This window comes from Anser brachyrhynchus, assembly GCF_964034855.1.
Source record: "Anser brachyrhynchus genome assembly, chromosome: 1".
NCBI classification, from domain to species: Eukaryota; Metazoa; Chordata; class Aves; order Anseriformes; family Anatidae; genus Anser; species Anser brachyrhynchus.
Genome location: NC_137694.1, coordinates 32,017,287 through 32,042,236, shown reverse-complemented (window position 1 = coordinate 32,042,236; position 24,950 = coordinate 32,017,287). Strand labels below are relative to the sequence as shown.

Sequence of the window (24,950 nt, the reverse complement as noted above, 5' to 3'; positions counted from 1 at the left end):
GACTTGTTTTAGAGCTGCTAAGTGACGCATTTAGGCCCCATTTAGCTCTCCGGAAACATAAATAACGAAAAGATGGATCCATGCTACGAGTCGAAGGCAGGTATGCCGCACCCCCACAGCCATGAGGCGCCTCCCCAGCAGCACTCAGGGGTTCGCGCACCCTCCAAACGTTCATTAGCAGTTGGTGTGGATTAAATACCTCCCGTAATTACACCGAGCTAGCGTCCTTCCCGGCAGCAGGGAAAGAACTGAAACCCCAAACCCAAAGCACGTGGGCTTTGTCAACCTTATATATGTGTGTGGGTATGTGTGTTTAAGGTATTTTAAACATATCCTAAACATATATACATATATATATATTATATATATATATACACATATATATTTAGGTCCTAAATACACACATATTTACACATATATTTAGGATCGTGGTCCCGGTTCCTCCTCTCCCCCCAGAGGACACAGCGAGCCCCCCCCCCCCCCCCGAGGCCGGGCAGCGCCGGACCCCGGGAGGCTCTGCGGGCGCTCCCCACACCCCCGGCCGCGCCCTGCCCTGCCCAGCCCGGCCCGGCCGTGCCCGGCCCCGCTCACCCTCCGCCGCCTCCGGAGCCCCCCGCAGGCCCCCGCCGCCTTCCCACTCTCCGCAGGCGCCCCCGGAAGCGGCCGCCTCGCCTCCCGCAGGCGGCGCTCGGCGCCCCGCGTCAGCGGAAGGGCCGCGCCGGGCCGGGCCGTGCCGTGCCGTGCCGCGCCGGGCTGCCGTAAGATGGCCGCCCGCGAGGGCTGAGCGCCGCCCCGCCGGGGAGCCGACGCCATCGCCGCCAGGGGTGAGGGGGGCGCGGGGGGCGAGGAGGGGACGGGCCCCCTCCTGGGGACGCGGCCGGGGTGTTTGGGGGGGGGGGGGTACTGTCGGCTTAATTTATCTGCTTGTGACCCTGTGGAGCGTTTGCCTTGTAGTGTTTGAGCGGCTGCGTAGAGATGGGTTCTGCTCTGATAGTTCGTGACGCGTCTCTTGTGTTGTAAACGAGTGCAGCGAGTGATTAATAGCCTTGTATGGGAGCAGAGAGAAAATTAATTCGGTTTCGTGCAATCAAAGGTTGTTTTGGGCCGGAAGGGACCTCAGAGCCCACCCGGCTCCAACCCCCTGCCACGGGCAGGGACACCTCCCACCAGACCAGGTTGCCCAAAGCCCCATCCAGCCTGGCCTTGAGCACCTCCAGGGATGGGGCACCCACAGCTGCTCTGGGCATGTGACCAACAGGGGACTTCTCTTCCCTCCTTTACCACAAGCATGTAATTATAAGCTTTAGCCAAGTTACTACCGGAACTAATGCTTTGTTGATTTGGTTCTAAATTCTGTTGGTGCTATTAAATTATTAATAAAACATGGCATTTTAAGCATCAAGATAAAAGAACTTAAGTTGATTGGCCTGAATGATCATGTCTAGAGTGATTTATCCGCAAATCATTTATAAATCTTTAATTCATTAAACCACAAGTCTGACCTTACTGATGCGTATTTAAAACAAACAAGTAAAAAGTTTGTGCATAAGTGGCAATGTGGATGTTAAGTCATGAAAGTATCAGTGCGTTCAGACTCCAGCCAGTTGATGCTTCAGAGGCATCTGAACTGTTTTGGTGGTGTCCTTGTATGTTCTGGGACAGAGCAGAAAAACCAGTTACTGGAATTAATCATTGTCTTTTCTTCTGGTGTTCTCAACATGAGTGATGGACACTGCATGAGGTATATTGGAATCAAGCAAAGCATACTTGAGTACCCGACGTATTTTGCAGGAGACCCAATCATTACATACAGATGGCTCTTGTCAGGGAATGGCTTCTTTGAGTTGTTGGCAAAGACAAAAAAGATTGAATTCCACAAGTCATGGTCATGACAGACAACCTCATCCTGAAAGTTAATATGTGAAAAGAATAAATGAAGAAAGCATTAATATTGCAGAGAGGCTGTTAGATTAATGGGGGTTCTGCTAGACCCCATGGAGATAATGTACTGGCTTCCAGCTGATGCTTTAAAGTTAAGTAACCAAGTAATACCTTGAAGATCGGGGAAGCCACATAAAAGCATTCACTAGAAAACAGAAATGTTTCGATTTGTTGAGGGGCTCTAGAGGGTTATAGAAGTCAGGCTGTACGTGGCTCAGGGAGTCCCCTGCGTCAAGTAGAAAGCTCAGATGCTCATTTTGATTTTTATATTTATTTATTTATTTATTATGTTAGCCTGTGAAGTGAAATCCTGGAGAGTAGAGAGACTGGTGATCAAGGAGAAAGAATGTGATGAAAATGTTAAACTTGTGTCAGACTGTTTTATGAAATTAGAAATTTCCTGAAGTAAAAGGACTCTGAGCCTTGGAATGGAGGATTTTCTCATCTAGAGAGTTAAAGCTGGAATTGGCTGGTTTTTACACCCTCCTTTCCCCATAAGCTGGTGAAACTGGTGTGGCAAGGTTGGCATCTGTTAAAGGAAAGAGAAAAAAAAAAAACACAAAAAACTATTGTTTGTATCCCTGCAATCACTTCATGGTGGTTTGTTTTAAAAAATAAAGAAGGCAATGTTTTGTAAAGGTTTATGGGAGTGGAAAGAATTGTGGTTGTAGTTGGATCTACAATTGCATTTAGACCATTGTATTCACACAGCCAGAAATCTGCATTTTTAACATGCTCAAGCTTTTTGAGAGATTGGTTTTGGGAAAATCATTATAAAGTATTGCAGTGACCCCTTAGTATTTATAGCAGGACATCCTTCCCGAGGAAGCATTCCCTCCTGGAGTGGTAAATTTGAAACTTTGCCGACTCGAACATGAGAACGGCAGTCACCTTACAGGTACTCTCCATCCTGTTTTATTAAAACTGTGCCTGTCCGACAAGTTAGACGTTAAAAGTCAGATGACTGAAACACCGGCACAGGGGTCCTGAATGATGTGGGTTGCTACAATTATTTGGGCAGTCAGAACCACGGCGCTATTTCAGTTAAATTTGTCCGGGGGACTGTTTTTAGCTGTTTTCTCTGCTGTTGCAAAATAACGGTGTTATACCATGATGCAGCACTGGGGTAGCCCTTACCATGTCCTTTGTATTGTGCTGGACGTCTGGATTCCTGCGCTTCGAGCCACCTCTTTGTACGGCGCCTCGCCGAGTCGGTTTGGTTAGGCTTGTCAAGGATACTAATGCCAAGCAGCAAGGAATCTGGGGTAATGAATCAAGTCTGCATAACACCAGATGCAATGCGTGGCCTTTGTTGCAAATTTATTCTGTTTTCATTTGCTTAACCTTTATGTTGCCATTTCTACTCGTGCCAAAAAACACAGTCTCTGAACGTGGAAAAACTCAAAATTTGATCACTTAGAAACCGCCGCTTAAACGAGTTGTGATACATTAAACTTGTCAGAAAAGAGAAGCAAAATACTTGAATAATCAGTGTCTACTGGGAGTATTAGGCCTTCAGATGACTGAATCATGAAATGCTAAAAAAAATAACCACCGATGGATTAGAGCCTGACATTAATTTCTTTGTTGACAATTGACCCTTGCATCTGATCAAACTCCCTACCTGGAAAGTCCTCTAAGGCGTTGTGTCTGTTCTATGATGGGTGTTGATTTCTTTAGTTTCTTTCATCCCTTCGTCAGCTTTTGCATTTTAAAATGAATTGGTCTTGCTGAAGAAATGGCTTGAGCCTCAGAGGCAGCTAGCAATCGGGGGGGGGGGGGGGGGGGGGGGGTACCAAGAAGCAGGAATAAGGCTGCAGGAAACTGGCTAAGCAAGCATTAAGCATAGAATCGTTAAGGTTGGAAAAGACCTCCAAGATCATCTGGTCAACCATCCCCCTACCACCAGCGTCACCCACTAAACCATGTCCCTAAGCACCATGTCCAACCTTTCCTTGAGCACCCCCAGGGATGGTGGGCTGCATAGGAAACATTTTTGCTGTACTCTTTGGTGTATTCTCTCATAAGGGCTGTATTTTATTCTGATCTTGTGTTTTACCCATTTTTGGACCAAGCCTTGGCTACAGAATGAATCAGAAGGAAGTTCTTTGCACAGACTTTAGTGCCACTTCAATTTTTTGGGAAAAGTCCAAACATGAGGAAAAACACAGTCTGTTCTCTTTCAAGTTAGTTCAGTTATTCCTTACCTCATATTAGATTATGTGCATGCAGTTATAAGACGGGATGTTTAAAATGTTTTTGAGTGGGTTCATTGATTCTAGACATAGTCTTGGCTCCTTAGTCCCAAGAACTTAGAAGAGGATAGGAAGGAAATTGGCACTGAGATTTCCCTGATTCCTGCCAGTGTGGAACTGCTCGGCCAGGAGATGCCGTCCATAACCAGCTCTGGAAATCTCCAGTTCTAGAGCACTGCGGAAGCATGAGTAATAGATACAAGAGGAAATACTTGCTGCTTTAACAGCGGAGATACACTTTTTAAAGCCAAGGCAGTGTCTTTTTTTTTTTTTTTCCTTCCTTAACCACAAGTGGTTTATTCTATGTTGAATGTAGCTGAGCTGAAACTAGTATGAAGAATCAAATCATGTAGGTACTTGAACAAAGGTTATAAATATCACATATTAGCCAGAATATTCAGTAAATGGAGATGGAGGCTTACTTCAAGTACACAAACCCATCAGTTTTTTTCATGGCTTATTGATTGACTAGGACAGAGAAAAAATATGCTTTGAATCCAGGGGAGAGGGAAGAACACAAGGGCGAACACTGATTTTATGTAAAATGATAAAAAGGAAATGAAAGCTATGCTTTATTGCAACTTTATCATGACCATCTGGGCTGTGTTTAAAAGAACAATTTGGGGGAGAAAAAAATCTCTCACAACTGCTTTTTAATTTCTGATGTTTTGGATACAGTTTAACTCTTCTCTCTTTCTCCTTTCATCAGAAAAATGAGTGGTGGGTTGGCACCAAGCAAAAGCACTGTGTATGTGTCCAATTTACCCTTTGCTCTGACCAACAATGACCTATACAGGGTAAGTTTTTAAGAGCCATACTGTTCAGACTAAACCGATTGACAACAATTTTGAGTGCAAATACAATATTGATATATGTCTCTTAGAAAAGTTTGTCTTGATAAATTTATTACTAATGGCATGGAATTGTCTATTGTTAAACCTTTCTATTTTGTTCTGTTTTTCAGATTTTTTCAAAGTATGGGAAAGTTGTCAAGTAAGTGATCTGATATGGCCTGCTATTTTTGTAGCTTTCATCTTAAATATTTAATGTCTTTGATTCACTGGCATGTCTTGTGCTTTTTATAATTTAAGTATTAAATGTGTAACTATTGAAGGCCTGTTCATTTTTAATAAAGTATAAATTTAACAGCTGGGAGTTCTTGCAGTTGCACACATGCTGCAGGAATATTTGTCTTGCAGACAAGTGCTGTTTTGTTAACCGCTTCTCCAGAGCAAGTAGAATGCTACTGTGTACCAGAGATCTTTTCTCTCAAGTAGTTGAAACAATATTCTTCTAGTCAATGTTGTTTGCTTTCCCTCACCTCAGCCACAGGTGAATAATTGTGAGAGTAGGAGCTTCTAAATACGGGAATGAGATGTCACAGCTCTCACATCCAGTTCCCACTATGGCAACATACAGTTCCTCTGTTTGTGGTTCCAGGGGGATTTGTTACTGTGACTGTTTAGTGCTACGTTTAAGATCAGATATAAAGCTGGATGATAACAACTCTTAATATGTGGGCTATTCATGAAAGATTCTTGTGAATACCTGTCTGTGTGTTGAAATGATAGAAATAGATGTCATGGTAAGGAACATACTCTTTTTTTGTTTGTTTGTTTTTAGCTGCTCAGAATAACAAAACTCTAGACTTCAGGTTTTTCAACCAGTAAATATCTGCTGTAACTTTTGGTGGCCACTGCAACAATTTCTGATATGTAGCACTAAGTTCAAAGTTTTTGAAGTCTCTCTAGTGTGTTTCAGGTGACAAAATAGCAGGAAATGCCAATCAGACCACAACTTTAGGAAAATATGCATGAGAGGAAAAACCCTTGTGTAGGGCTCTGACAGACGCAGTGACCAGTAAAACAGGGCAGCTGCACTCTTTTGTTTCCAGGCTGGGAGTATCTGACCTGTTTTAGTTCATCTCTGAACTACTAATTTAGAAAAATCCCAAGCCAAAGGTTGTAGTAACATTCGTGCTTAATAGCTGCTGACGGACCTGTTCTCCATAAATTTGTCGCTTTTGGCTTCCCGGCTATCCTTTGGTAAGGAGTTCCACAATCTAAATGTACCTGTGCTGTGTGTGTGTGTAGGGAGCAGGGGTCTTCTACCCTGGCTTTTGAACTTGTTTGGATAGGAAGATGGGAATTGCATGAAGTATTGACGGTATGATACTTTGCTTATTTTAAAGGTGTTGTAGCTGCATACTTTCTCTTTTCCATTATCGATAGTTTCTAGTGTTTTATTTGCTTGTTTCGGCTACCATACACAACAGAAATGGTGTTTTCAGATGCCTGTGCTGAAGAAATCCTGTGCTGCGTGCTTTGTGAAAGTAAATGATTTAGAACTTGCTACTCTATCTGCATAGTTGCTGTTTTCCTTAACCTGTACCTTATTTCACAAAAAACTCACTTATTGATACCTAATTTTTTCTGACATTTTGTCTAGTTACTGCCAGAAATTAAACCAAGTGCAGACTCACAGGATACCATGTGTATATGATACTACCATGACTACTTTTGTATTTAGCAAAGTTTGTTACATAATTCTTTGCAAGCTCACCTGACTCTAGACAGTGCAGATACTATGGGATACTACTGGTGTTTCCATTTCAGTGTGAAACCTGATCCTTGTTAGCCTCAGTTTGCTATCTCTAACTAGTTATTAATTCCTAAGAAAAATCTTTTCAAGTATTAGCTTGATTTCTGGAGATTCTTCTGCCCTCTAATTAAAGTCAGTTTAAACAAGCTTTAATGGGCTTTTCTTGAAGTGTGACTTGACTCAGCAAAATCACGCTGACTTTTCTTCTTCCTTACTACATTTCTCATCCCAGTCTATCCTATTATGACTTTAACTCATTTGTTGAGGTTTTATGCAAAGTCATTCTTCCTACAGTGGCAGATGTAGGGAGGAGTCTATTCTTTTCGTTTTTAACGCGTACTTGTGTTTTTACATACATGCAGACTGCCATCCTGTTTCCCGCTGATGTTTTCTAGGACAGAATACAATTGACATAAGATTGAAAGAACTGAGGTTGGGTGGGTTCTTTACCTCTAGTCATTCTGTGGATTTTACTGGGTAAAAGTCTTTCTTAAATTTCTAGATGTGCTACTACATGCATCCGTAACCTGCTTGGACTCCAGCTGGAGATACTTGTAGAACAATACAGCGAAATACCTTAGCTGGTTAGTCCTAGAGAGAAATAGAACTCTGTTTGGATGCAGTTCAGTACACTGCTTTTTCAGCAATTACAGCAATGGTCAAGATTGGTCCCAGATTTTTAAGTTCACCTCCAGTGAGTTTAGTTCCCTCCAGTTACGTTGTCTACAAATGGAGTGTGTTCTCCTTTCTTCAAGTCGTTCAAGGAATAAGCATGGTACTGGACTGGAATGATGTGGAAAGACTCCACATACTTTTTTTAGATAATCTCCACTGTACCTCCAAGCACATGGCCTGGTTAGCTGTTCCTTTGAATTTCTTTTTAATGAGCCTTTCTATAGTTAATTATACGTTATTTTCTTTTTGCTATATAGCAAGCTAAGATCCCACTGAGATCTTTCTGGAAAAAAAAGTCTCTAAAACAATTTAAGCATACCAATAATGTGGTTATATGTTTTCAGAGTTACTATTATGAAGGACAAAGACACCAGGAAGAGCAAAGGAGTTGCCTTTATTTTGTTTTTGGATAAAGAATCTGCACAAAACTGTTCTCGGGCACTTAATAACAAACAAGTAAGTTATGGAAAGTTGTTACGGCAGGAAGGTTGGGTTTACAATTCCGAAGTATTTACCTTTTTTTCTGTTTTCTGTAGCTGTTTGGAAGAGTAATAAAAGCAAGTATTGCCATTGATAATGGAAGAGCAGCAGAATTCATTCGCAGGCGCAACTACTTTGATAAGTCTAAGTGTTATGAATGTGGGGTGAGTAAAACCAAAAGAAAAGCAACATACTCCATCTTTTGACTTTCAGCTTATTTGTTCTGTTTCACCGTTGCTAATCCTACCCATGGTGTTAAAATACTTTTTGCTGTTGATATTATCAACTTGCAGAGCAGCTGTACCATTTTCAAGAATGATGGTACCCTCTTTGCCTTTTATTTGGGATTTTTGGGGTGGAGGAAAATGTGCTTATAATACCTGCTTAACATGCTGATGAGCAGACAGAGCTGAGTAGTAGTATAATGCCGTTTGAGAAGGAAAACCTCTTAATCATTGCTTTGGAATACCTGCTTTTGCTCTACCTTTGGAAATAATAAATGTTGGATACAACTCTTTTTACACAGAACAAGTGTTCTTTGAGTTCCAGGCAACTCCTCGTTTCTTCTGAACACAATAACGTAGGCATTTGAGATTTGGATTTTATTTAACATCAAAGGCAAACTTGATTTATATTCATAACATTTTTGAGAGCAAAAATGTTGACTCAGTCATATTTCTTAAGCTGCTAATGCTGAGGTTTATATCTTGTCTTGAACATAAACCATGCTGTAGTGTATTCCGATGTTGCAGCAGCCAAAAAAAATCTCTGCCTTGCTCATAGCTTGTTCGGTATTTGCAGTTAAACATGCATATCACCACCGATCTCTTTGTTTCCATGGCAAGCTAATAAAGAAGAGTTTGTCTTCTGTGTGCTTATTCAGCATTCCATTTATCTTGTTAATTGTTTCCATTTTTTTCCCCATGAACTGTCTTCCATTAACTTCCCTCATGATATGTTTCAACGTGTAGTGGTTGGTAATGATTTTTGTTAACTAATATTTCTTTTTCTACAAGGAAGCAGGACACTTAAGTTATGCTTGTCCTAAAAATATGCTGGGAGAGCGGGAGCCACCAAAGAAAAAAGAAAAGAAGAAGAGAAAGAAAGTAGTTGAACCAGAAGAAATGTATGTACATTTATTTCCATATTAGTACTTCACTTAAGCAGCTTTTTCATACCAAGCACTTAAAATAAAGATCTATGTATTTTTGTTTCCCTGCACAATGAAGTGAGGAGGAAGAAGAAAGTGAAGAGGAAGGAGAAGACCCTGCTCTAGACAGCCTCAGCCAGGCCATAGCTGTCCAGGTACAAAATTGAAGTATTGCATATTTATTTGGAGCTTTATTAATGGAACTTCTCTCAAGCTTCTTCTCAAAAACAATCTTATAGTCTCTAAGATACACTTTTACATCTGTCTGTTCTGTAGCACTTAGGGCACTCTTGCCTGACAGTAGCTGGTGACTATAGTTGAGTTCTTCATATTGCAGGCATGTTCAGTCCTTTTTTTGTTTTAATGTTTCACTATTGCTGTGTTTTTGAATTGCACTTCTTTCTTTCTTTCAAGCTTCTTTGCTGCTTAGTTCCCTGTCATCTCTGCTGTGATGTTCCATTAGGTTTTTGATCCACAAATCCCTCTTTATTCTGATAACTGAGCATCTGGAAAAACAGTTATGCATAAATGAACAGGTACATACTCTGCTCTCACTCACTAGAATATCCTTGAACAACACCTATTTCTGGAGCACTTCCTTTGCCTAATACAGCCTATTGCTGTCTCTAATGGAACTTTCCTCTCAAAACATATTTATTCCAGTTTTTGTTATGTAGATAGGTAGTCTGACAGCTATATTACTGTCTTCTTCAATACTTCTTTACAGGCTTTCGCTTCACTACACATAGCAAGCCTGAAATGATGTTCAAATTTCATGGCCCCACAGTCCCCAGCTGTTCCTTGCATACCCCCACTGCCTAAAAAGTCCTCAGAGTTTTTAAGATAACTTTGTCCTGAATATGACTTTATAAATATGACTTACCTGACGTTGTCTGAAACAAAAGCTATGCAAATATGCACAATTATTCCCCCCACCCACATCCCAAAGAAACTCCACAATTACAAATAAAGCCTCTAAGTGTAAAGAAAGCAGGAAATATTCCAATTTTTCTCACAATCTAAAGATTTAAAGTGGGATAGCATGTTTTCTAGTAAAAATAGGAAGCATCTATTTCAACCTTTAGTTGAATAACCATATCTCTGAAGACATTCATTCCATGAATGAGTGACTGCAAAACGCAACAGATGGAAGACTTCTTAGTGGAACAAAGCTGACTCAAAAATGTCAACTTCAAATTCTTTGCATCCTTCGCTTGAAATCTCAACTGCTCTATAGTTCTGTAAGTTTACTGTGTGTGTACAGTTCATCTTGTTGAAAACAGAGGGTACTCCGTGTGGTCTGCATTGGTGCAGAAGACTCTTACTGTCAGCATGTGAGAGCTGCTTTCATAAATGTTTTTTAGTGCATTCATCACACAGTTTATCTGAAAATGGAGTTAAACCTTCTGAATTCTTTAACTCATGAAATAATTCAAAGCCTATTAGTAATTAAGATGCATTACAAATAACAATACTATTTTTTTAATACTAACTAATACTTCTTCCATTGTAGCAAGCCAAAATTGAGGAAGAACAACAAAGATGGACACAGACTGCAGGGGAATCTTCCATTTCAGATGACTCAAAACGTCCACGGATTAAGAAAAGTGCTTATTTCAGTGATGAGGAAGAACTTAGTGATTAAAATAATATTGTTTTATATGCATATATATAATATATACAGTGTACATTTTGTAAAGTGCAACAAAGTTATCTGTAATACATGTTTTTCTTGGTGTTGAAGACACTGAAAATCATGTTGCAGTTCTACCCTCCCAGCTGAACCTCTCATTTTTTGATCTCTCTCTCTCTCTCTTTCTCTCCCTTCCCCTAACCCACTTTCTGCCCTCAAGGCAGCTTTTTACGAAAGTGATGTGTTTCTATGCTTAAATCCAGAAAAATATCAGGGAGAATGCTTCCTGCAGGTAGTATCTAGACCTGAAATGGGAGTAAAATCTTACATTAGAGGAGTTCTTAAGAGTTTTCCTAAGAGGACTTCCTCTTAGATCACTGTTAGCACCTCTGATGCTTTATTAGTCCATTTATTGTCTGTTTGGAAGCAGTGCTTTAGTAGTGTATGAATAATCTTGCACTAGCTCTCTGCCTAGGGTTGAATTTCAGCCTTAACTGTTGTACTAGTCTTTTAATTCTTCATGCAGTAATATAATAAATTACTGTTACATAAGTTTGGTCTGTGAAATCATTTTGGAGTAAGCAGTATCTCTGTTTTCCAAAATTATATTAAGATGTTCTTCTGTTTTATGTACAGTTTTAGTAATTTGCTGTGCATTTCATTATTATTTTATATCCTATATTTAATATAGACTTTGTAGGAGATACAAATTCAAAGTGATATGGTGGTGATATGGTGATTAGGTCACTCTTAAAATCTTCATACTTAATTTTTTTTTTTTAAGAATAATAGTTCTGTTGCTCTTGAATTAAAAACAAGAATGGCCATATGTTTTAAAAATGGGTGTGTCCATATGCTTTGATATTCTCTAATCTGATATTTAAAGCCTCCCACAGTGATAGGGGCTTATGCTGAGCTGTTTGTTCCTCCTGACAGCAGTTTGCGTGCCTAACATGGTAGTTTTAAATACACTTGTATCAAGCATGGATCTCACTCCTATCTAATATTCTTAAGCATCTGAATCTGCTGCAAAACCCAAAGGGCACAAAGTTCTCTCGGTGCCTGAAAAGCAACCTTAATGTATACTTGGAACTGTCACAGTCTCTAAGTGAAGTGTGTTGGCACCCATTTCTCACCTAAAGCTGTTCAAATCTTTTAAATAGGGTGTCCATGTGTAAATCTCTGTAGGATTGTAGTCATCTTCCTGTGACTACCTCCAAAAAGCCACACAGATGCATCAGGATCAGTCCACAGCCCTGCACGAGCGATCACTCCCAAAAACGCAGACACATGGTGATGGCAATAACCTTTTTAGATTCGCCACTTTGTGTAGTCAAACTTTTCATTTTTAGGAGACACAATATAAAACACATTCACACTTTCACACTTGGAAGAAGAGACCATCTGGCCCCTGTTTCTATTTTCAGCTCTTCTTGTTGCTCATCAGGACTTGGTTTTCTTCCAAATATAGAAAATGTAAATCCAAATATACCATTACATATTTTTAGTTAATGCCAATTTACATTCAGATATATAGCCGACTATTTTAGTATGTGCAAACAAACAAGCCACACATGCGTACACCCTTTAAGCAAATATAAAGCAGCTACATTCAGAAGGTCATTCTAGGGTCTTCTGCTGCTACTTTCAGAGAAGTTCAGAAATGAGAATAAGGTAATCAAATGAAATTTTTCTGAACAAGCTGCACAGTCCACAGAGGTGGGAGACATACAGGGCTTTTTACGTAGGAAGGTCTTAGACTTGGCAGTCCAAGGAATGCTTTTAAGACTTTGTGACTTTCTGCTGAAAGCACAAAATATTCAGGATGGTTAAATTCTGTAAAGCTTCCTTTACAGAATTTTAGAAAGATCTCTGGATGCCAAGTACTGAAGTGGTGCTAAAGTGCCAGGTGCAACTTTGCGTTAACAAATGCAAATAGCTGCACATCGTGTCTAATAATGAAAATTATAGTAGTTAAGATTGTGGAGTTCTAAGCTCTGCTAAGGAAAAAAATCTTGCTGCTAGCTTGCTGCTTTTTAAATGGTAGTCTACAGCCAAACTGTAGGCAAATAAGCAGATGAAATCTGAATCTGGGGAAAAAAGAAAGTAAGAAATGGAGAGCAAAACAAGCCAAAAAACGTACTATGCTACTACTAAAAATCAGGGTGTGTGTACTTGTCCAATACTATGTTCAATGCTGTTTTTCAAAAAACAGAAAACCAGAGCATGGCAAAGGACAAGGCTGACGTTGTCCGTAACTTTGATTTGGGGATGTTTGATGGCTTGTAAGAGTTATGCATTCAATGAAGTGATCAGGCAGCGAGTTCCAACAAACTTATTTCATTACGCTCTGCAATCTAGTAATGGATTTCATTGCTGTGGGACTTTTTCAGGGTCATAAGCTTAAAAGGATTAGACTTATATGCAGAAGGTGATAGTTATTCAAATATGTTAGCTTAACTGCAGTCTCCACTCAGAAATATCCTAAATGACTGACTACCTGTCACTATAAAATATCGAGAGAGATTAACAGCCTAGGAGCGCTTTATTCTTACGTACTTTTCTGTTGTTTCCTATTTGCTACCGGTCTCTTGTCAGAAAGAATAAAACAAAACTGACCCTTGTTCTGACCTAATACAGTACTTTTTCAGGAGTTCCAGTGGCTGAAGCACATTAATATATCTTTCTACTCTGCAGCTTTGGCCTCACTACTTTCCCCAAAGGATTTGCTTTTGTCAGCATGAAGCAGTAGCTCAGTCCAGGCTATTATAACTGACCCGGTGTCATTCCTCCATGCTCTTTTGTTCCAGGCGTAAAGTCACTTGAAGAGTCAGGTGCCATCGGAAAAGAAACAGATAAAAATGAGCCTGCTTCTGTGCAGAATTGGTATCTAGAATTCCTTACCTTAAATCATCTTTCTTAAACAGTTTTCTTAACTCCATTTGAACCTTTATTGATAGCAGTACTTACAGCTTTTGGCTTGGAGTTGGAGTGTAGAAGAAATCTTCTAGTGCCTAAAACAGGAACCTAGAGGGACTATGGAGGAGTGGGATTTTTTCTCTGTGGTCTCCCAAATTATTTTAAGTTTTATACTTTTTTGACAAGATGATGAAGCATGTCTATGTGAGAAATTCAGAATGCTGACATTTGATAACCATTAAGTTAGATAGCATGAGTACCAGTTCTGCTTGCTTAAGTCCAAAATTGTTTTCTGGAGCAACACATGATGGAGCTGCCTCACTCTGGAAAAAGCCCCACATTTGTCAGCTTAGTCCCTTTTTGATCTTTGAACACCCCGGCACTTGCTCCTGTTCGTACTGAAGCTCACCTACCCCAAGCAGCAGGTTTCCATCGGAGCCTGATCAGAGGTGAGAAGCTAGGCAGAGCATTAACTAGGCTCCTAACTTAGGTCAGGCCAATAGAATAAAAATATTTTTCAAACCCTGAGCGATAGAGTGGTTCTTTGGTCATAGTTTTGTATCTTAAAGCAGCATCTCAAGAAGCAGAAAACAGTTGCATGGCTCTGGGCCAGACGGATGAGGCTATGTAGGCATATTATTAAGTGAAGAATAAAAACTGCCTCGTAGCACACCTTCTTGTCACTGTTAGAAAAAACACAGGGTTTTGGGGGTGGGTTGGTTTTTTTCTTTTCCTTTTTTAAGTACTTTTAGGGCATAGCTTAGGCTAGCAAGCTGAGTGCTGGTTTTAGAGTATATGTAATATGGCTATAATTATAAAGAGAATGACAAAAAGTGGCAGACTTTTTTTTTTTTTTAAATAATGTCAAAAACTCTGGTCTTTCTGCAAACACCCACTTATTACATTTTATCTTTCATATTTTCGAAACAGCTTGAAAATTGTTGAAATAATGCTTTCTGGGTCATGGGACCTCTTCTTGTCTATTGAATGGGCTAACAGCCTAGTGTCTCGAAAGCCACTGGAAGATGACTTTTATCTGTCCTTGGTGAAGAAGGGGCTATGGAAGGGGGATAAGGATGACTGGCTTAACTGATTATAAATGGCATTGCTCAGTTTGTGCCTATGCAGCACTTGTTAAACCATTGCAGCTATGAGGCACTGGAGTAATGTAGTCCATGTTCAGCAGGCTCCCGCTATGTGCTTGGCATATTCAGGTTACTACTCTCAGCAGAGCAATAGATGGGACTGTAAATATAAAGAACTATGTCTAGCTAAATAGGTGATGTCTGGAACAAATTGTAAACAGTTTATCTTTGGCTTCTGGGTCACCGTGTTCTCTAGGATAGCCTTTTGTTAATCTGCAGGGATGACTTACTGTAGCACAGGAAGGTGAGCTGTGTGTGCTCTTTTGGCTTTAGTCTTCTCATGCACAAAATATTGAACTGCTTAGAAAAGCTAGATGTAAAGCTTACGTGCTATTTAAAAACAGGTTTTATTAAGTGCTTCTATGAAAAATTAGAAGTACTGGTATAGAGACTTCTTAGATTCCGGTTTCTATTTGGCATTTGCAGTGTCAATATGATAATATTGAAATCCCAGTTCCACCATTGCTCTTCTATAAAAATATTGCAGATACACTCTTCCAGATGTGTTATCTTAAAATAACTTGTATTAGAAAGCTGATTGCCTTTTTATTTTGTGTAGATTGCAAAACTGTTTTTAGGTGTTTTTCTTAAAATGTTCTTCACTAAACAGCTTTGTTTATCTTGCAGATCATAACAGGGTGAGGATTTTTTTTTTTGTAGCTGTTGAAGCCAATATTAAAAAATTCTACATTGTTCCTCCTTTAGAGAAAAAGGTGTAAACTGAAGGGTTTAGCTGCTGTCAGGGTAGATGACCTTGTTTCTTGTATCTACCTTGGTGCCTACAAAGAGCAGCCTAGAAGGGATAAGCTGAGGAGATTCTGTATGTAGAAGAAAGGAGTATTTCTGAAGCTGAAGTATTGCACAGGTTTGTGAAATAACATTTTTTTCAGTGCCAGGGTAACCTTGACCCTGCTGTGCATTCAGACAGATGAGATGTGTGCTTATATATGTATTTAACAAATGCAGTAGGTAATCCAGCAAATAGAGAGTTACAGAAATTATGGTAATAAAATGTGATAAAAATGTGTGCGAAACCCCTAACCGACCCAATGAGGCAACGTAGGTCACAGTGGCTTGAAGAAGTACCACAGCTACTATTACAAGGACTTTCCTGTCTGATTAAAAGGATTCTCCAGAGAATCAGATGCAACTCTGAGATGATGAGTCCATCAAAGGCAACAGCCACAAGCCTCTTTTTCAGAGGAGCCGATCCATGAAAATTCAATTTTATCAATATGCAGCTAAAGAAAATTAGGAGGCATCTAAATTTAGATACTGCATCAAGCTTGGTGCAGTACAGCAAAGCTGTCACTTGGCTGCCGAAGTGAAGCTGCATTATTGTAGCTGTGGGCATGATGGCTGAGGGCATATACACATTCTGCCCAGTGAACAGGGGAAGGAAGGACCCAAAATACAACCAAAATGGATCCGAAGGACTGTGTGGGTACGCTGTGAATTTCCAAAGAACTGAATGTTGTTTTTAGAGTGAATGGACTAGAATCGAGCGTATTATTTTGTGCTTAATTGAGGAATGAGCGCGTTACATCTGAAAATTGGGAACCTTTCTGGAGGTACAAATCCGTAGTGATGTGCAAGTGCTCAGGGAAGGGAGAGGAACTAAAGGATGATGCAGTTCTACAAAGGACCACACTTGGGATGCCCTTGATGTGTGAATTTGATTAGATGGCAAAGAGCCATCTGCCCATGAAGCCTGGAGCCATGAGGGTGCATAAAAAATGAAATGACTTAGTAGCATATGGCAGTTCGGAAAGATGAGAACATGCAGTATGTGGATGCGATGGCTTTGAGTTCATGAACCATGTATCTGGAATGAGTGATTATAGTCCTTGAAATTATGTTCTTTCGAAGAAAGTTTTTGGAAGTACAACAGCTCGATTTATTTTCATCTGCTGCAGCATAGCGTTTCTGAGAAGTGTTTTTACTGTGGGAGGCTTTCACAGGAAAAGCTTAAATGAGGAAACTCAGTTAATTAAAATCTGGAGCACGGTTCTGCAGCAAGGGTGGGTTCTCTGCGAGTCCCATGCCTGCAGCATCCCAGCGAGTGCAGGGCCCCAGGGCATTATTCATGTTCATCTTTAATTTAGCTGAAGGTGCTGGAGAATGTCCAGGATCCTGTCCATGCGCTGCACAATTTAGGTCAAGCCCACTACAGAGTGCGTGAGTTCAGGACAAAGTAGCCCTGGCAAAACTTTTTAACCTTTTTTTCACCCTTCTGTTCTTTGTGCTAGCTTGGCAGATTTTTTAACTCCATTGCACCCACATTGGATGCTCGCTAAATATTTAAAAAGTGCAAGCTACAATATGTTGTTGCTACTCCTTCCAACATAATGCTGGCAAATATGGTGTGGTGGTTTGGCTTGGGATTTTGTATGAGTACAACCGTTACTTAAACCTTTGACAGCAGACTGGTCAGGAAGGCACTGAGCTCCCCTGTCTGAGTGCAGCAGGAGCACTGCACGCAGATGACTGCTCCTCCAAGGAAGGGGCAAGCAGTAATTATTAAGCAACGGGGACTGGGGGGCAGGCAGGGAGAGAAATGAATAGGCCAAATGTCCATCCACAAGGAGTGTGTATCAACTATGGTAAATATTTTCAGCTGCCTTTCTGCAGATTCCACTCTCAGCAGTACTTTAGATCAGGATTTATGATGGTTAAATGTATGTGGCAGTCAAGGTGTAAATACTAGGTGTAAATACTGACTGCAAAGATTTGATTTCAGTTGCGTGGCTGTTCCAGAAGTACAACAAAAGCACCACACGGATTATATTAATGCAAATGGGACTGGCTACATTTTCACACTTTCTTCATGCTTTAACTGGCTTTTGCTGGGGAGCAATGACACCTGTCTGTTAGTAGCAATGTTTTTTACATAGATGTTACATTTAAATAGATTCTGACAAAAGAGACTTAAATGCAGACAAGACAGTGGCTTTTTGGAAATAAAGAGGGTATGTTATGGATGGGAGGAAAGGATAGAGAACTTCAGATTAAAAAAAAAAAAAAGATTTGCCAGATGAAATTGGGAATATTGGTAGAAGAGAAACCAGCTTCAGAATAAGAGATAAAAGGGAGCAAAACAAGGTCAACCAAAACCCAACAACCACAATTGTCTTTAACATCAGTTCCCCTCCCCATTTAAAGAAGGCTTGCATAGGAAGTGAGTGATTTTATGTATCGCAGGGAAGGTTTGCTTTTCACATTCAACTCTGAACTCAGTTATATGATTTTCTCAGGTGCTGAACTTCACAGTAACATGGAAAAGGTGGATGCAAGGCTCAGGGTGTTTTTTTGTTTTTGTTTTTGTTTTTTTTTAATAAAGCCAAGAATGACTTCCCAGTCCATCCTTCACTTCACCAATTATTTTATCAATTATTGTTCTAAGAGCTCTTTGGCCAATTAACATCTTCCAGACCTAATGATGCTCCCGAAAACCAATATCTCTTAAACTTATATCCTTGCACTCCTGCCAATCCTTCCCCCATGGGATTTTTACTTCTCAGGACTTTCTCTGTTTTTTCCACCTGTCTGAATGACAGATTCTTATCTCTATTCACTTGACCATGCATATGATTTCTGCTGAGGGCTTCTTCATTCATCACTTCCTGTTTGTTCTTCTGTCTGTGATGGAGGTTTCCTCCTTAGGTTTCCAACTCTCTCAAATGAACAAATTTCTGTTCTGGTTTGTTGATGTTGTTTGTTTGTTTTATATTTTTTTCTTTTATTTTAATATGCTGACATCCAGTCTTCAGGCTGGCTTCAGGGTGTCTCATTGTAACTACACTCTACCCACAAGATGCTTTTTTTTTTTTTTAAAGAAATTGCTTTCCAGCTATGCCATTTATTTACTTATTCTGTCCAATTGATTTTCCACTTTTCTCTTCATTAACTTCATTTAATATCTAAATAAGGGCCTAGGTTTACAACTAAAGGAGATTTTATTCATTCGGGTTCTTTTCCCTTCAGTCAGCTGCTAAAAACGTGAGAGGTTCAATTATCTTCTGTCACATTTAGCCCATCTATTTTTAAATTTTTAATTAACCAGAAACATATAAAATGTTCAAAAAAAATGGACACAAGTCTGGCAGCTGAGGTGAGCAACTAATAATAAAAGTTCATCCTATGTTTTGTTCTAAAATTTCTTGTATTAATAATGAATAAGGAACAAGAAATCCATTCTAAAATTTGCGGCCTGGAAATCTTCCTCTGCCGTCTCTGTTTCTCTCTCTTCTTGCAATATAATTGTTTCAGTTCCTTGTCATAATATGAACAAGTTAAATCGAATTCACTAAGATGATTAAAATATATATGGTCATCATTAACTGAATTATAGCAAAAAACAAGCAATGAATCACACAGGCTAATGTTTGCTGCCGTGTTTGATGACAGATGTATCATACTTAGGCTTCTGCTGGTGAGAGAGGCCAACAAAATACATTTCAAATGTCCAGATGTATTCCTTTGCGAGAATACTCAAGTACCAGTTTTATCCTTGCCTCCAGTCCAAGTGATGAATGTTGTTCATTGATTTTTTAAAAAGATGCATTTCATGCCATAGTGTTATGATAGGCAGTATTTTTTGATGTTTCTCTCTTAAAAGATTTATTAGCTATCCCATTATTGTCTTCTTTCTTTCTTTCTTCTTTCCCCCTCCTTTTCAAGGGTATAAGAGTTCACCATGGAAATCAGCTGATGTTTGGCAGAAAATTCTCATTTTAGAATCAGAGCTTTATTTCTAAAATAGAAAACAACATGGTGGGGAATTTCAGTATCATTTAATATATTTTACTTTGTTTAGAAATAAACATTAACTGATTGTCCCTTTTAACAAGAATAAGAAAACCAGCAGATGGTTATTCCATATTTTGATTCATATTTCTGGAGTTCCTTACTCAGGCTGTTCCCAAGTGTTCATATTTCTTACTAGTACCACTGCATCTGAATACTGATTTCAGGAAACTGCATTTCAACTCAAAGAAAAGAATCACAGGAGGGAACCGAGAGACTCAGAGGAGCCTCAGTAGACTGCTATCATTTACTTGGCATGAATGGTTTGTCAAGAAACAGGCAAGTCATATGAAGCAAACCAGCCACCTTGCTGAGGAGAAATCCCACACGACTGATCATTCATTCTTACCAGTTTCCCAGCCTATTTTTCTCATCCAGAGACTGTGGGTCAGGTTTCACTTAGTAAAAGTACTGCTGATCCTATTAATTTTCAAATAGTGTCACAACAGAATGGAAGCAGTAGGAGATGAGAACTCACAGCTCATGGAAAGTAGTCAAAAGCAAAAACAAAAACAAACAAAAAAAAACCAGTTCCTTAAAGAAGCTGTGATAAAGGCATTATCACGGACTACCACAAAGAGGGGTAAAATGAAGAGTGGAATAAGAGCCCAACTTAACCAAACCATGAATTCGTCAACTGTGTTAAAACAGAAAAAGAAAAAAGGAACCTAGGTCAGCTTGCTAAGTGTGGTTAGCACAGAGGGATAGAGGCAAAATCAAAAGGTCAGCCAATCAAATGGGAAATAGTAATGAGTTTTGTGTGAGTGACAAGGAAGCGGGAGTATATTCATGGGAAGTTTAAAACCAGGGAGTCGCTCGGTCCATGCGGCAGAGATGTCTGACTCCTGGTGGAATCCATCTCCACGAGTAAAGTCAACTGCAGCACGAGCAACAGAGTATGGAAGCTGCATCTGGGAAAGAAGGGGTTAGGGAACACTTAGGTAGATGTTAGGTAGATGTTTTTAACATGGCTGGGCCTCCCAGAGTACACAGAGACCCGAGGCAATTTTAGCAGTTGTCTTTGAGAATTTGTGCTTGCAAACTTACACTCAAATTCTGTTTTAAAAAGTAATGGAGCTGGGGAATTTTAGACCTGTGGTTAAAAACAATCCTGGAATAAAGTTATTGAGTAAGGAGGTGAAAAGTAAAAAAATCAATACAGACTGTAATGAGTCTGATGTCTGTCTATACAAGGGTATAGATTTTACAAGTGAAAGAGAGCTGCTAGATATTGTTTGACTTCATTAAGATGTGTGATATTGTGACATACTGACAGCATGGTCTAAACGCTACTGCTATAATCTGAGTAAAATTTGTTTTGGCAAACCAGTCTCAGGAGCTCACAGACAAACTGATGAGACGTATGGAGCAGGGTTCTGCAGAGGTCTGTCATAAATGCAGCACTGTTCAGTGCTCTCTTTAAAACCGTGGATGGCAGAATGGGGAATCTGCTTGTAAAACTTATGAATAGTGAGCATCACGTAGGACACCAGCTGTCTTGGCTTTTCATCTGATACTGCTGAATATTGAATGGACATAAGAATAGCTCTTCCTTCCCTGGCTGTGCCTGATCTAATCAGTTACCTCTGATGACCTCTGCGAGTACCTTCTGCTCAGCCCTTGCTTCTCCCCGTGGTTCTGCCAGCCTGGCAGAGGTTTCTGCCCTCCTCTTGTCACTGTGACTGCATGAGCCGAAGTGACCTGTGCCCAGGGCTTTGTGTCTTTGTCCTGCGGGGACATCAGCAAGATGATCAGTAACTAAGCAGCATCTCCAAAGCAGAATATTTTAATAAAGGCTTTTCAGATAAAAAATGTGACTAACCCCATAAATCTGGTTTTACATACCTGACTATTTTTTCTTGGCTGATCTACATTTACATACCTGACTATATTTTCCTGGCTGATCTACATTTTTAGTAGATTATGTATTTCTTTCCCAGAGAATGATGGGTCTGGTAATGTTTGGGCCAATAACTCTTTGTTTCAGGAAGATATCCTTTAAAGCTGGCTGGTTTTTTGTTTGTTTGTTTTTGTTGTTGTTTTGGTATCTTTTGTGTGTGTAATATTTTTTGTTTGGGATTATTATTATTAATGAGTTTACTTATTATTAATAATAATTATTATTAATAGTAATAATTATTATTAATGATAATTACAATAACAATAATCATTATTTGATCTCTGGAGTCCCTGTCTGGCAAAACAAGACTCTCTTGTCCTTGGAGGCATGTTATAAGATCTTTAAAGCTAATAATCGTCCTCTGTCTTTCAAGGTTATGTTGAAGCCTGGGGCCATAGACTTCTTCCTGCTGGTATTTCCCACAGCTCCCAACAAGCTCCATTACGCCTTTAACTGTGGTGCAAGTATCAATAACCTCCCATCACTAACAAGGTCAAATACTGAATTTATAAAATACTTCAGTCTTCTTAGATCGAGGGCAATCCTACGTTAATCTGCGTTTATACTCCATTCCAGCAACAGCCTGGTGCTCTGGTGAAGTGGTGGGGGAGGCATCCCTTGCCAACGTAGTGAATGCCAAAGCTGAAATACAAATTCCTAGGGCTTGGCCGAGTCCAACCTCTTCAGCCTGATGGCATGGGGTTTAGCAGCATGTGGGGAAAAGAATGAGAAACGGACTCTTAAGCACAAATGAGTGACAAAATTGGAAAAAAGGGTCCTAAAATGTGTTCTTACACTGTAAGATTTCTTGTTAATTGGAAGAGAGACTAGGCTATGGGACCATCATTTAATGAGGAGGTTACGGCAAGCAATTTCCATTAGACACCAAGAGAGAGTAAACCTGGGTGAGGTGTTGGTCATGTTCATTACATTTCTTATCTAATTGTGTGATACTATCAAGCCCTACTCACTGGAAAACCAGCCACTCTCATTATGTATGGAATCGTGGTGCTAAATAACAATGTGGTTAGATTAGAAGAGCCAACGTTTTAACAATTTTGCAGCCTTCCCCTTATGTTTGCAGGGCAGTAAGATGAAAATTTCCAGGTCCTGCTCTGATAGATCACAGCTTATAATTATAGTCACGTTGCATGGGAACGTGGGCACACTGCTGGCTAGATTAGAGAAAGAGACAGACAAGATCGAAACCTCCCTGTTATTTTTTTTCCTCTCTTGAGTGTGCTAACGTGCCTATTTTAGGAATGTTGATGAGAATGTCGTCATACTTTTTCTCATCTCCTCACTTTTATAGCTCTGAAGGTTTTAGTCGTTTTGCTTTGTTTCACTTTTAATAAATTTCTCTTTTGTTTGACCCTTATCTATTTCCACCGCATTTGTTTGACTGCACGATACTCCTTTTCTTCCCTCACCAGCCCGAGCTCTCCACCCCCTCCAGTGCTGCCTCCACCTCCCTCCCTGGAGGCAGCCCCTGTCATTATCACCTCTCCTTCACTCCTCTCTTCCCTGACACGAGCGAGAAGCTCGATGACACACAGTTTCCTGCTTAAGAGGAGGCTGTTCATCACCAGCATGCATTTATTTAATAACCCCCTCTCACAATGGCTTGCAGTTTACCGTGGAAATTATGGGAGCAAAAATCAAGCAGTGTACCAAGGAGTGGTGAAGTAGAGCTGGGGGTTGACCTGCCATCTCTGGGTCTTGCTCATCAGGGGTGGCAGCACCATGGACTAAAGGGCTGTGGGTCACAGTCTGACAAAGCACTAAACCAGACTTTTGAACCCCTTGCACCAGATCAAAATATTGCAGAAACATAATGCAAAACACTGATCCAGTATAAAGTCACTCCAGAAGGTTAACTCCTCCAAAATGGGGTTATGTTCTTGCTGACTGGCCTATGTATTTTCTTTCCACATGGGTTTTATTATACCTCTCACATCTGTCCAGGCATCTTTTTTTTTGGTCAGTTCTTTGCCTGCTTATAGCTGCTTCGCCCAAGAGCAAAGGTGGCTCCTCAAAACGTAGACATTTGGCCTTGTCGCTCCACTTCCTGCAGTTACTGCCACTGGGTCCCTGCAGCCGTCACCTTGGGCCTTGCCTTACACCAGAGGTCTCCACTGCCGTGGTAGCCAGCAGCAGCACTGCCACCCATACAGACCCCATCGGAGGCCATAGAAATGTCATTTGTGTTCAGTCCTATTAGCTGTGATCCTAAGCAGGTCCCAGAAGACATCTGCTAAGGCTCTGGGGAGAAAAGGCTGGGCAGCAGTCCCTGACTGCCAAAATGGTCACAGATAAGGAATACAGCACCATTGCCTCGTGCTTGCTTAAGGAGAGGAATCAGAAGGACTTGGGTTAGTGGAGCATCTCACCGAGGCTTTGAAGAGATCCTATAAAAAAAACAAAAAATATTAATATATTGTGCAGTGCTGGGGGATGCCCTGGTTGTACCAGAGTGAGCTTGGCTGCAGCCAGTGTGGGAGTGGGGATGTAGCTCCTGAGTACAGCAGGGGCCTGGTGGTACAGCCCCAAGCCTCCCTTCCCCTCCTCTGGAGAAGGGCATCCGTCTGCCATGGTGCTTTGCTTCCTTTTCATGGCAAGTGGTATTTCTGGGGCACGCTGCCAAGCACCAGGGGTTTCTGGAAGGGCTGTCCAGTCTCCTCAGCTCCTGCACCCTGACCTTTCCACAGCAGAGATGCTCCCTTCTGGGAGCTCCCTGGTCCATCCCACCTCAGAAGCTTTGATCATGACCATGTCCCATCCCCATCCCTTTGGTGGCTGAAAGACTACTTCTAAGCACTTTGTTTTTTCTTGTTTCTTCTCTCAAAACCTTTCCCACTGAACAGTTTCTAAAGTGATGGCAGACACGTTCACACATCTCACACACGCCTGGAGCTGTTTATTACCATCGAAAAATGTTTTGGCAGAGGATGGACACAGAACCAACCTTGCTGCCCATCCTTTGTCAGTTTTCAATGATCACATATATTTAACTCAAGTGATACTGGAACTAAGGTGATGGTTTTCTGGTGAACACTAAGCCTACTGAGGCACCTTTGTGACCATGATGTGTTCTTGTTAATAACTTCTTTAATTATGTGTTTAATTCCACCTGAAACATAGTTTAGGTACCTTATGTCCGATTATTTACACAAAAGTAAGAACTGCACAGCTGACTTTTAAAAAAGCTACCCCAGCACCCCCAGGTCCTTTTAATGTCTCAGTAGAAAACATTTTCCAAACATTGACCTCAGCTTAGAATCAGCCAGGCCTTTTCAAGATACTGAGTAAATGTATTTAGACAATGCAGACACAATAGTTGCCCACAGGAAGATTGATTGAAATGCTGTCTCCCAAGTCGTGTTGTGCTTATCCCTAACCTCCGAGGAGAGAGAGAGATGAAGAGAGATGTAGTTTCATCCACGTA

The 24,950-nt window shown here is 40.5% G+C and overlaps 2 protein-coding genes across 10 annotated transcripts in view; one reads left to right on the top strand and one right to left on the bottom strand.

Annotated features, from left to right (window-relative positions):
* PPHLN1 (periphilin 1) overlaps positions 1–728 on the bottom strand; it is a 71,956-nt gene extending 71,228 nt beyond the window's left edge. For 4 of the 6 annotated variants that reach the window (XM_080574638.1, XM_080574637.1, XM_080574636.1 and 1 more), the window contains exon 1: positions 592–728. The gene's annotated coding sequence lies outside the window, so the exon portion shown is untranslated. The remainder of the gene's footprint in view (positions 1–591) is intronic. The other 2 variants (XM_080574639.1, XM_080574641.1) reach the window with 1 other exon arrangement.
* ZCRB1 (zinc finger CCHC-type and RNA binding motif containing 1) lies at positions 683–11,287 on the top strand. Of its 4 annotated transcripts, none has more exons than XM_080574680.1 (8): positions 683–824; positions 4,906–4,993; positions 5,161–5,189; positions 7,817–7,928; positions 8,009–8,116; positions 8,969–9,078; positions 9,182–9,257; positions 10,616–11,287. In XM_080574680.1, exons 2-8 carry the CDS (start codon positions 4,910–4,912, stop codon positions 10,745–10,747), a joined length of 651 nt encoding a protein of 216 aa, XP_080430806.1. In that variant the 5' UTR covers positions 683–824; positions 4,906–4,909; the 3' UTR covers positions 10,748–11,287. The 4 variants fall into 4 exon arrangements, with proteins under 4 accessions (XP_080430806.1, XP_080430807.1, XP_080430805.1 ...); XM_080574679.1 differs by lacking the exon at positions 683–824 and adding an exon at positions 1,003–1,290; XM_080574681.1 differs by lacking the exon at positions 5,161–5,189 and having other exon boundaries at positions 7,787–7,928.
* The last annotated feature ends 13,663 nt before the right edge of the window (positions 11,288–24,950 follow it).

What these genes read in the sequence shown, in the direction of transcription:
- ZCRB1 (XM_080574679.1), top strand. Translation starts at nt 1,220, where the DNA reads ATGGGGCACCCACAGCTGCTCTGGGCATGTGACCAACAGGGGACTTCT. An exon ending in CCCTCCTTTACCACAAGCAT is followed by an intron (nt 1,291 to 4,905) that starts GTAATTATAAGC and finishes TCCTTTCATCAG; the next exon opens with AAAAATGAGTGGTGGGTTGG. An exon ending in CTAAGTGTTATGAATGTGGG is followed by an intron (nt 8,117 to 8,968) that starts GTGAGTAAAACC and finishes TTTTTCTACAAG; the next exon opens with GAAGCAGGACACTTAAGTTA.